The 12,944-nt window shown below is 40.5% G+C and overlaps 2 protein-coding genes across 3 annotated transcripts in view; one reads left to right on the forward strand and one right to left on the reverse strand.

Moving 5' to 3' along the window:
- On the forward strand, positions 1-11,461 carry LOC110045265 (transmembrane prolyl 4-hydroxylase-like). The gene is made up of 10 exons (XM_089286483.1): positions 1-449; positions 2,380-2,461; positions 3,604-3,791; positions 4,173-4,234; positions 4,667-4,701; positions 5,695-5,863; positions 7,344-7,401; positions 7,514-7,632; positions 8,107-8,197; positions 10,424-11,461. The coding sequence occupies exons 1-10, from the start codon at positions 201-203 to the stop codon at positions 10,760-10,762; spliced, it is 1,392 nt and encodes a 463-aa protein (XP_089142609.1). The 5' UTR covers positions 1-200; the 3' UTR covers positions 10,763-11,461.
- The window catches only part of LOC110045359 (prolyl 3-hydroxylase OGFOD1-like), a 14,460-nt gene continuing 12,849 nt past the window's right edge, over positions 11,334-12,944 (reverse strand). For both annotated transcript variants that reach the window (XM_089286480.1, XM_089286481.1), the window contains exon 15: positions 11,334-12,778. In XM_089286480.1, coding sequence (XP_089142606.1) covers positions 12,617-12,778 — 162 coding nt within the window. In that variant the 3' untranslated portion in view covers positions 11,334-12,616. The remainder of the gene's footprint in view (positions 12,779-12,944) is intronic.

Consider the following 12,944-nt stretch of genomic DNA (forward strand, 5'->3'; position numbering starts at 1 on the left):
ACACAGATCCGTCAAATATAGTTTTGAACTGATCGACACAATACGATATTTTTGACAATGGAGCCGAGTTCAATTGCTGATTCGGCTAGTCAAACAATGCCAGTATCTCAGAGACGAGTAAAATTGCCCAAATACAATACGAACAAGTCTTTTATTTGTTCAGATTTGGCAGATATTGGGATTAGCTGTAGGCGGAAACCATGAATATTCGTTCCGCTCTTAATGAGTTGCCCTTCGTTCGAGTAGACCTTAACTTCGTCAACATGAAGCGATCAAAAAGCACACATGGAATTCAAGTTTTGAGATTTTTGGTAGTATTTCTTCTGTTGATAACATTGCTATCAGCGGATGAACAAGTCAGCTATCCTGAAGCATGCTCACCACAAAATAATGACTGTTATTTTGAACGCTATGGAAACTTGAAGCTCCCGCGGATAGAACCAATACAGGCAAGTAAAATCCGATAATTTCTTTTTTTATTTTTTCTACAACCTTTGATTCAAACCTTTTACCACCAGTAGCGAGCCTTTAATTGTTATCAAGCAATTGTAAATACAACATTTGTTTTTATGCGTCCTTACAAAGTAAAAGTGAATCTAGATGTACAACTTCTTAAACAACAACTAAGCGATTCACATTTTAAAAGCGAATTTACATTTAATGACACGAATAATTGGGATATAAAGATTTCCCGCAGTGAACAAAAAGCCCTGATTCAAAATAACACAGCAGCCCTGCCCTTCAAGTTTATAAACGGTACAGTTTGAATAATACGTACTATGCCCAAAGCCTTGTTTGTCACGGTTTTCGCGAGGATTTAGATTTGGCCCGGCGCAAAACAGTAAAATTAAAACCCATTCGGAACGGTTAATGGTTCGCAGTCAGGCATAAAAAAAAAAAATATGAGCCCGCCTTTTCCTGTTCAGTGACTTAGTAGCGTCTAGTTTATTCTACTAACCTGAATTTTTTAGTTGGCTGTCGACGAAATCGCCGTTACTCGATCGAAGCGCAGCATATTTACTGGCACATGGACCAGCTGAAAAAAAATCATTCCGGATACGGGAATACTTCTTCAAGCTCTTTTTAGCGTACAGTCTTTTCTTCTTATGGGAAAATAATATCGAGGCTGAAATTCTGCGAAACTTAAAGAATATTTTAAGAATAAACCTGAGGTTGAGATTTTGAAAAGGATACAATATTTTGTGTTGAAAATTTGTAGGTTCAATACAGTTATATATTTTTAGCTAAACCGTATATAATTTTTGCTTTCTATAAACGGCAAAACTAGCCACCCCCCTCCCCGACAAAAAAGAACATAACAGCACCAGCCGTTTGTCCGATGCTAATTATATTTCTGCGAGAAGGTATTTATGTCATATTAGGCTTTATCACATGCAGTCTGGCTGCAAAATTACTTCAACGCTATCAATATCAAAAAAAGGGTTCGAAATGTCATACGCTATATAATCTAAGAACATTATTTTTAATTACAATCGACAGGAAAGTAGGGATATTTAGCCTGGGCCGGAAAGACAAAATTGTTATATATAAAAAAGTAGTGTATTATAAAATGGCCTTAACTTTGTTGTCGACCAATACTAACTGAATGACAAGTGCTTAAGACGAAGGCACTCAAAACCAACGTGTACGACAATATACTTCACAAAACGCGTTCAATATGATAATTGTGATATAACGCGATCAAGAGAAGATCATACCCTTACTTTGACCTTCTCATGACGCGATTTAATGACTTGCTAAATTTGCGTAGAGGTTTTCTCTTTTCGCGAGAAAAAGGAATAAGGAAAGTTCCACGCGCGGCAGAGGAAGGTGGAAGGAAAAATCTGCGCAACAAGTCAAAACAAAAATGTTAAAATAAAAATAGCATTTTACAATAGTAAAAATAGTGAAAATATTACTTACTCTATCTCCCTAAGAAAAGAGTCAGGAACAGTGAGGGAGTAGGGGCCGACCAATCTTTTTTACAGGAAATTTCGTATAGATTTGCGTCTGACCAAATAGTCCATCAGGTCTGCCCTCATCTCTGGTTTCTGTAACATGAAGGGACTAGGAGTATTTCTACTCCCCCTGGATGAGATGCTAGTCCATCGCAGGGTTACCCCCAGCATGTAAGTCGCAGTTTCGCATTTATACACCTGGGTGGAGAGAGGCACTGTGAGTTTTAAGTGTCTTGCCTAAGAACACAACACAGTGACCCCGGTCAGGGCTTAACCCGACTGCTCGATGGGGAGTCGAGCGTGCTAACCACAAGGACACTACGTTTAATCTATACATGAAAATCATCAGTTACGCTTCTCCGTATGGAGAGTGGGGCCAGGTACACATGTACATCTGTCATTATTTGTTTATCGTTCATAGGTGGGACACATTAGAACGTTGAATTTAACAGGGGAAGCTGAACATAAGATGGTTACAGTAGCTATAAATCCTCCTATATTCGGTAGGTAAAATAGAACTTGTTTATTACACGTAACACGAGAATTTTATTCCATAAAGCTCATTTGTAGAAATCTATACGCTTTATTTTCACATGTGAAAAAAGCCTATACAGTCAATCAGAATGGCGTACAGCTGTCTCACATGTGGAAGAATAACCAATCAACGATAGCGTAAGGGCCTTTGCGAGCCAATCACAATCGTGTATCGTTTACATTCTAATACATAGCTGCATCAAAATCCAATACAGTGTATTGCCAACAGATCTTTTTTATCAATTTTTGCCAACTGTCCAAATTTAAAACAAATTGGATGGTTTTTGCTCGAACTTTTAGTTTAGCTTTGAACAAACTGTCCAATTTGAGAAAAATCTGGATACTTTCCAACAACCAATCAAATGTCAAGATAAATAAAAGAACCAAGTATTGGCCAATCAGGTTGCAACTATTATTACTGCCATCAAACGTCAGCAAGCAACTGTAGCTCGCTAAGGTTTATTATGTTTTGATAATGGCGGAATTTCCCGACTCTTCTTTCCACCTTTTTGACGTCTCAAACTTTCAAATGGAGTCTTCAGCTAGGTTTCCAGAGATAGATGCTACTGATTTACTCGAGATGAGGGAGAATAATCAGAACAAGAACACTCAAAGAAGCACAAAAACCAGATGTCACAGACTCTTAAAGGACGATTAAAGTGTTTGATCTCTGGCAATGAAAGAGATCTTGTCCGGGCTTATGACCTCTATGCTTCTAAAAGACCAGATGACTTGAAGACTCCGGATAGCCCTTTTCATTTAGCAATAAATCACACTACAAAAGCCTTAAATGAAAAACCTTGCTTCAAGTCAGTCACTGAAATCACATGATTATCGTGGCGCCATCGTTTTCGAAAAGCTCTTTTTTCAAAATGCTTTCCGTCCACACTAAAACGCAAAGCATGCGTTTTCAAAGTCCTCCGCTTTGAAGAGCGTTTTCGTGACGGATTATTGTGGACAGTAGGCCTAACGAACTGTAGCGGAAAAGCTGCGTTTTCAAATTCCTCCGGCGTAGTATGTAGGCTGCCTTACTCTGGCTCAAATGCTACACTCACGGTGAAAGATTCAGCTATATATCAACAGATAAAACTGATAAGTTTTTTTCCAATAGAAATACCCAATTTTCTTTCGGAAGAGGAGTGTGACCACATTATAAATTTAGCAAAGAAGGAAGGCCTGCAGATGTCACAGACTCTTAAAGGAGGATTAAAGCATGACACTTGGGCACTAGGAAAAAATACAAAGAAGCACTTTGACCTGTGGGACCGGAACAAAGATGGACAAATCGACATGGACGAGGTACACTGGGGACCATTTTACAGTTCTGTGAAATATAACCTAGCCTCTGCATGGAATCGAGGTTTGGGTTGACCTTGTGATGATAGAGATTGGAAACTAGTTAGTATGATAACGAAATAATTTACATTTGAAAAGTAACAATGTTTATAGTATAACAAAGTCAACTCTAGTCTCTGTTCTGTTTAAAGGCTTGACCACCACGCACGGAACTGTTAAATGGGTATTGTCGTTATCCAACTGTTGGGCTCTGTCTTGAAAGTTCTCAAGTGAAACAAAGATTATTACGGAAAATGATATTCAAGTTTAATTGCTATGGGTCTGGTACAAACATTACAAACGTACTTATTCAAAGGCGCCCTTCTCTTTTTTCTTTTCCAAAAGATGGTTCACGGGCTAGAAAATAATTTGGACTTCTCTCCGGATAACACGACCCTGCTGCAAATGTAAGTAAAGTGACAAGGGGCTTTGCTAAGCTTTGATATGCATCCAGTTAAAAATTGAAAAGAACAGAGTTTGTTTGTTAGGTGTTCACCACTGTCAGTTCGTCAAGCTTAAAGTGTTTCCTGTTTTAAAATAATTTTTACAGGGGACTGCATAACTTCGAGAGAAACGATTAATTTAGTGGTTGTTGATACTTTTTTCTCGAAACTTTTTGGTGTCTTTTTTCCTCTTTAAGGTCGCCTGTCTTGCATGGCGATTGATGTCTCTTTTGTTGAGCATCTTTATGGCAGCTTTGTTTCTTACTATTTATTTTACTTATTGTATTGTATTTTATCGACTTATGTATTGCTTTGAGCCATTAAATTGTAACAAATTAATTAATTAATAAGCGAGTAAATGATTGTCAACTTTTCATTCTTTTCGTTCGTTGGCAGGTATTCAGCTCTAGAACTAGACAAAGATAAAGACGGTGAGAATTTTCAAATCTCAATTTTCTGCCAGGCTTGGTTTTTACAAATTTAATCAATCATAAAGCAAGCAATAGCTCGTAACTGTCTCCTGGATACAGTTTCTCTTTGATCGTTTAATTTGGTCGCGTACACCACAATCTCAATGAATTGTTGACATCTGAAAAGCCAGCACGTTCAAGTCTCTCTGCAGCAATTTAGCATTAATTTTTCTTACCTCAGTTTAATCGTAAATTACTATCGAAAAACTCAGGGAAAAGAAAAAGACTAAGAGACATAATTCAGTTTTGACTGGCGTTAATTTCCTCAAAATCTTGAAGTTGTTGTAATGTCATGAAATATCAGCTATGTTTATATATTCACCAGCTGCCAGATAAAAAAACACAACTTACCCTACTTGATTCCCAATTGTTATGATGCAGGAACGTTTCCCCCAAAGCTCATGCTCTCATTGGCTACTTCGAGATCACCTGGCATTTACTAAAAAAAACTGTTTCCTTCCAAAATTCTCTGAGCGGTCAACATTGCAAAATCTCTGGCGTCAGAGGGTCACAGCAAATATTGTCGACGATTGCCGTTGCATTCAAATTCTTTTTACGTACTCGTTGTGCCACATAGAACGGTTTTCACTTGGTTGTCGAAATGTAATTGATTTTGCACGTACTACACTACACGATTGCGTTAAAAAACCTCGCGCCACGTTGTCATCCAATCAGAAGTAAAACCAAAACCAATCGTGACTCGCTCTCTCATGTTTTCCCGCGCCTTACGTCAGCTCTATGTATTTACCTTGTGATTGGTTTGTTAGATTTCCCCTGGTACTACCTCGGGGAGATATTGAGATTCTGTCAAAATATACATACTGGTTTCCCAGGGACTAGTTATTATGCTGTGATTGGTGCTTGGCGTGTGTAATTATCGACCTGACTGTGTGGGAAAAATACTGGGGTTGTCCAGGCAACACTTACTGACACTTAACTTTTTTTCAATTTTAGAGAAAATAAGCTTCGAAGAATTCAAACAAAGGGACACTCAGAAAATGGCTAAGTTTATTGCTGGGGTGAAGGAAACACAACCTCAAACAAAGAGTCGACACAGCCATCAAGCGTGGATTCAGAATTACTCCGGGCAATCAGACAAAGTCATGGCTTCCTTGCAAGAAAAGTAAGGGAGCATTCTTTTCCCAGAGGCCTCGCTCCTTTTGTCCTATAGCAAGGCTCGCGACCTCTAGCCGGACTGGAGTTTCCGAGTTTGGGCAGAGTAATTGTTCGTATTGTCCACACTACTCTGGAGATATTTTAAAACGGCGTCTTTACTCTGTAAACGCATCAAATGTTATCCGTCCACACTTGAAAACGCAGCAATCACTGGTCATCTTGGATTTGTGTTTGTGGAAAACTCGGTCAGGGAAATCACGTGATTATCGTGACGCCATCGTCAGTTTCGATAAGCTTCGTTTTCAAAATGTTTTCCGTCCACACGAAAACGCAAAGCCGGCGTTTTCAAATTCGTGCGGTTTGAAGAGCGTTTTCGAAAAGCTCCGTTTTCGTGACGGATTTTTCCGGCGTCAGAGTGTGGACGGTGCCTGAGTGCCTGATTTATTTCCCTCCTTTAGTTATTTGCCTGCTATATACTGCGCGAAAATGGGAGCCTTGACAAGTAAGAAGTTCTGGCAGATACCAAGTCTCGCACTGCCCCGCGTTGACTATATCATTCGTAGCATAACTGACTATGAGGCTTTTCAATTGAGTGTCGTAAAACCAACACCAAAGTAATTACTCCATCCAATCACAAAGGACACAGCCTATCCGATGAACTAATCAGCAGCTGACGCGAAGCGTAAGCAAATGTGCGCAAACGAGTCGCGATTGGTTTTGGTTTTACTTCTGATTGGATGAAAAAGTGGGTTAAGCTTTTTAGGCCAATCGTGTACACTATATAGTGTAGCCTTCAAGCAGGCTCTTCGCGTGGTAAAAATGAAGGAGAGGAAAGGGGAAGAAGCTTTTTCATTTCCTAATTTCTTTCTCCACTAAGAGCCTGCTCGCAGACTATCTATAGTGAAAAGCGCTCTGCTAGGTGAACGCGCAATCTGAGTGACTACACCGGTGGGGGTGGGGGGGTGGGGGGGCATCGGGGGTGACTAACGGTCTATAGAGGGCAGTGGGAGCTGATCAATCTTCTAAAATAGCTTTAACTTCAAATTCGAGTTTTGGAAAATTTTCCAAATAGAAATGCATTTTGTTTGATAGAACGGTCAGTGGGTTAGGCTAAAATGAATAGATGGCTTACTCTCGGTTTCCAAGGCCCGCGTAATTTGAGACACAATTCTCAATTAAGGGAACTTCGTCACGGTTTGCGTATCTTGAAAAGGTTAGCCTAAATTTTTCAAGTTCGTTGTTTGTAATCCGTGTTAATCTTCTCCATCCTTAATTATCCTTGTTCCTTCATGGTTTATTATTATCTCTTTGGTGTTTTTCTATGAGTATCTAGGTTTCTATGAGTATTTTCAGTTTTCCTTTCGTTTAAAGTCTAAATAACTCAAAATGCCCTGGTTGAGCTCTTTTAACATTCTCGGCGTAAATACTCACAAATGTACTTGCAGTCGCATTCATATTTATGATCATTTATTTGTTACTTTCTGTAGAGTACAGCGACTTACAAACCTTCCTTTGGAACTTATTACATCTAGCGAGTACTTACAAGTAAGTGGTTCTTTCTTTAAATGATCAGATATTTTCTTGGGTTGTGAAATTTTTTGTGATGTCAAAAAAAATTTATGTAAAAATCACGACACTTGTTTCTGGTTGTTAACAGGTCGTATCGTACGGCCCTATGGGTCACTATAACTGTCATTTGGATTCAGACTTTATCAGAGCGGACAAGCCATGCTGTCACTACGTGGGAAGCGAGTTGAGCCACTGTAGAGTGTGCAGGTAAATACGGCTGTTAATCATGGGAAAATTTGTTGTCGCATGGAGCGAACCACGAAACAGCAATTAAGAAAGGCAGCACAGAAAGCATGTTCCAGGAGTGGGCAGCTATGCCGTGTGAAATGAAACGACGATGGGTTAAAAAAAAAAATCGCGCCACTTTTTCATCCAATCAGAAATGAGACCAAAATCAATCGTTACTCGCTTCCCGTGCTTCGAATCAGCTACATGTATTTGCTTCGAGCTTTAATTGGTTCACTGAATAGTCTGTGCCCTTTGTGACTGGCCAGAATAATTACTTTCGTTTTGGTCTTACGACACTCAAATTGAAAACCGTTCCGAGGCATTTTCCCCTTGTTCGTGTTTCTTTTTTATACCCTTATCTGGTTGAACCCCTTGACAACATTGCAATAATTGTAAGGAGAAATTTGCTGTCGATTTTCCAAGAGTTGTACGGTTTAATTTGGTTTTTGGCAGGTACGCGACAGTGCTGTATTTCTTGGACAATGTAGAAGAGGGAGGGGAGACTGCCTTTCCCATTGCAGACAACAGCACATTCGATAACGAGGTGAGCCATTAATGTTAAAGTTTTCAAAGCAGTGTTAACTGTCGACAAACTTGCGTGAAACATATATCTTTTCCTACCACTTACAGCTGTAGTCGAACAAAAGGCCAAACGAACAAACGAACAAATGACCGAGAGACAGACCGAACGCCGGAACGGCGAACGACCGATTCAACGAAGGCACGGCCGGCAAATTAATAAAAGTTTACGCATTTAATACTTGCGTGAAACATATCTGTTGATTAATCTCTTCCTACCACAACCTCGTTCCCAAGGTCTCTCATCTTACCGCCCCCTGGAGCGAGCGAAGAGAGACCCTGGTTGGGTCTGGTCACGTGTCTCCCAGAATCTGGGAGATGACAATTAAATTATTGAAGGGATGGGCGGCCTAGTAGGAATTTTGTCTATACTTAGCCTATGGGAGTTCGGGAAGTGTTGTCACCAAAGTAAACCAAGAACGATATGATGTTCTGCGGCAGTGTCTATCGGGCGGTAATATACTGCGAACGCCGAGGAAAACTTATCCATCATCTGATAGCGGAAATCCAAGTCGCTGATGGTTGTATGGTTCAGTGAAGGACGTTACATATTGTAAAAATCTCCTCACGAAGGCGAATGGAGAATTGCACAACGCAGCCGAGGCTGTGTATGGAAGGTGTTTGACTCATCTTTACCTCAGAATGAAGTGTAGGTCTTACTACCGGCGATTAAATAATTTTAGAGAATTCAGGGCCTTTTAAATGATCACTGAAAGCCACAGTCACTTCGAAAGGAGCGAAAGGGTGAAAAGATTTATTGAAGTTTCACCGCCCCGTCGGCGCCCCGAACTTTGCCGAGCGCGAAGAATATAAATACAACGAACTCGTCGCGGTATGCATTTCGCCGTCGTTGCTGATAAAATGGATTTATCTTCGAACGAAACGAGGCTAGAAAAAGAAAAATATAATTTTTATTGTGTCGTTAATAAATTAGTGTACGTGACGCCAACGGTTCGAGAGAATTGTGCACATTTTCATTTAATTCTCGATCTCTCGACCTTTCTTTGCTTCAAGCGTGTTTCTAAGGGGCATTTTTTGTGCCCTGTTATTAGAAGAAATGGAAATTATAAGTAGAGCGGAGTCGTTTGATTATGTTACAGCATATTTTTAGAGGTCGTAGGTCTGCATGGTTTCCGCTGTTAACTGCACGTCGCTTCTGAGAGTTTGACACCTCTGTAATTTGCCATGCCGTGCTTATACTTTGTTTAGGTTCGTTTCTATTGCAAGATATGTTTTAAAGCTCTCCAGGGACAAAGATTAAAATATTCCGTGAACATATTGCTTACTTGCATTCTATATTGTGACGCCGCAGGTGACGCCGGGCCCGGCTATTTGATTAGAACTGTTTGCAAGCACAGTGCGTTGCACAAATATCATATTTATCTTTGGTCCAGCTTTTCTTCAGAGACTGCCGTAGCTTTACTTTGAGAAAGCTATACGTTTTCCAAGAGACGTTCTTATGTTTTTTGCATCAATTTGATCGAGTGCATTCAAAGGAGAAACAACGATTACTACGGGATGAAATTGCGCTGCTCGACGTCCACAGTTGAAATATGACTGACTTTCCATAAATCCAGTGGGTAAGACGGCAACACTGAAAATCACGACCACTAAATTGCCTCGAGACAGACTTGCTTAACCTTTAGGTAAACGTTGGAAAAGATATTATTCGAAATTTCAGCCTGAAAGCTAAGTATCGATAAACGCCGCGGGTAATGTGGTGCCGGTCGCAGCGCGCGACAAAGCTCAACGCGACAAACTGCTTATTACAGAGGACCCCTCCCTGATGTTCTCAATTGTCAAAGTGGCACGTGACCAGACCCAACCAGAGTCTCTCTTCGCTCGCTCCAGGGGGCGGTAAGATGAGAGACCCTGGGAACGAGGTTGTTCCTACCACTTAGTCAAACGAAAGTGGAACAAACGAACAAGAATCGAACAAACGAACGAACGAACGAACAATCGAACGAACGAACGAACCAAAGAGGAAAAGTGGAACAAACAGAAACTGAACGAGCGAACGAACGAACCAACGAACTTAATTAGTTGAACCACTAAACAACGGCCAAACGAACGAAAGAACGACTGAGCGACAGACCGACCGAACGGCGAACGACTGATTTAAAGAACGCATAGCCCGCAAATTAATAAAATTTTGCGCATTTAATTCTTGCTTGCCTTGTTCACATTTCAGGAGTGGATCCGCGATGCTGAAAACGTGTGCAACTTAGCCAAGAATTGCTACAAAGCAAACGTAGTGGTTAAACCAGAGAGAGGGAAAGCGGTACTTTGGTACAACCACCTCGTGGACAATAAAACTGGATGGTTAGGAGAACTTGATCAGTACACATTCCACGGAGGGTGTGATGTGAAACGAGGAACCAAATGGATCGCAAATAGCTGGATAAGCGTTGGAGAAGACAGAGAGAGAGACCTTCTTAATTGGATTGAGCTTAGTGAATATGAAGAGGAGAAAGAAAACGATACTTCTACTAGTGATTCAAACATAGATTCTCCCCACCAAGAACTGTGATCACATAGCTATTTGCAATACATATGCCTCATTGTACCTTTCTGCCGGTACGCTTCGACGGCATATCAGGAGAGTTTAGTCGAGCCATGGTTCGTATTTTGGCGAAACGCAGTCGAGCCAAAATATCCATCGCGAGACCAAACGAGCCTGATTTGCCGTCGAAGCGTGCCAAAAAGGTACGATTAGGTATTTACCGTGCTCAAATTCAGCCAAGTAATCATGACATCATAGCCAAATCAGGTCAGTGACTTGATATCGCAGTATATCGGGACAGTGTAGACACGGCTTCTGATTGGCTACTTGCGAATGTGGTTACGACAAAACTGAAAACGACATTAATGCATGAAAGTTGTCACAACAACTGCTCTCGGATGACAATCTTTTTCAAGGGTACCTGTGTGATGTACCCCACAAATAAAATGCTCTGGTTTGGAAGTTTTAAGTTGTCAAATCTTTAGAAATAGAACGCACTTTTTTTTTTCGTAAGGCTTGCAAAAACTGTGGAATAATGATGTCAGTCGCTATTCTTTTGAAAAAAAGGAGGGCTCTTTCAGAGGAAAACCACTCTTCATTTGCCTCCGATCGTTTGGTTTATTCCCGTAGTACGATATAATTAACACTGTTGACAGAACAAACTAGTATGTTTAGATTTTGCTCACATGAATAAAATAAAATTATAATGATGATTTAAAACTTAAACTGGTACAATTTTTTCTTGAACGAAACAGTTTCGCATTTCCTCAAGTGTTTACTGTAAGGCTTGACTCCGGTTTTCGTAGCACGAACCAACTAGAGTAATTAATCCTTCTTTTTGGATGGGAGGGTGTAGGAGGCACGGTGGCCTCATGGTTAATAAGCTCGACTCCGGATCGAGCGGTCCGGGTTCGAGCCCTGGCCGGGGACATTCTGTTGTGTTCTTGGGCAAGACACTTTACTATCACAGTGCCTCTCTCTCCACGCAGATGTATAAATGGGAACCGGCGAACGTAATGCTGGGGGTAACCCTGCGATGGACTTGCATCCCATCCAAGGTGGGAGTAGAAATACTCCTAATCGCTTCATGCTACAGAAACCGGGATAAGCTCCGGCCTGATGGGCCACTTGGCTCGTATGCAAACTTTACCTTTGGATAGGATGTAAGTCAATCGAAGTTTACTTTCTGGCACTTTTTGCAAACTGGGCCCAAAACGTTCAGCCATACCCACTTTAAACATAAATTTAAGACGCCTGGAAAATAGCTGTGTTCGACGTTCAATGGGCCAACCATCGAATAGTCATCCAAGCCCTCAAGAGCGTTCGCCCTTATTTTTGTTGGAGATTTAATGGGGCTACGTCACGGTTTGCGCATCTTGAAAAGTTTAGCCTAAATTTTTCAAGTTCGTCGATTGTAATCCGTGTTAATCTTCTCCATCCTTAGCCATCCTTGTTCCTTTATGGTTTATTATGATCTCTTTGGTGTTTTTCCATCTTAGTGAACTACTATTTTCAGGTTTTCTGCAATTCGAGGTTTCAAGGTTTTCAATATTGTGTAACTTCTCGAGCTTTGTGTGCTTTCTTTAAAGAAGATTTTCACGAAGACTTCCACGTTTCCTCGCCTTCTTGCAATTAACAGTACAGCATCCCCAATGAGATCTACAGACAAGTTGGTACCTTCTCAAAATTCCTTTTAGCGTAAGCTCGGAGAAGTTGACGTTATTTAAAACAAACTAACGACTAAGTAAAAGTCACAAAGACTTACACCTGTCTTCGCTTTTAGTAGTTTCATCGTGTTCTTACAATTATCAGTATCCCTAACGAACTCTACCAACAAGTTTGTACCTTTTTCAAATTCCTTTTTGCCCAAACTTGGAGAAGTCATTCAAAGTAGACAAAGGAAAAGTCAAAGAAGTTATTGTCTCTCTCGGCAGTTCCCACATCAGTCAGCACAGAATTGTTAATGTGTTTCACAAATCTCAAGGTCTCCTTGTCTCTGTAAACCAACGCCAACGAGTTTTCTTGAGGATGGACGGTTAAAAGCTAAGAAAAACAGCACAAAAAGGTAAAGCTACGTTGTTTTCACATTCCAGATAGGACAAATGGTATTCTAGATTGACTGTGAACAGAAAACATGTGTTCGCTTCGGTTTTGTTTGCTAAGCAGTTAATATTTTCTCAAAATGTGCTTGAAGTGATAAAAAAAAATC

Source organism: Orbicella faveolata, unplaced genomic scaffold, assembly GCF_042242905.1.
Source record: "Orbicella faveolata isolate gen_17 unplaced genomic scaffold, um_ofav_v1 contig_14, whole genome shotgun sequence".
NCBI lineage: Eukaryota > Metazoa > Cnidaria > Anthozoa > Scleractinia > Merulinidae > Orbicella > Orbicella faveolata.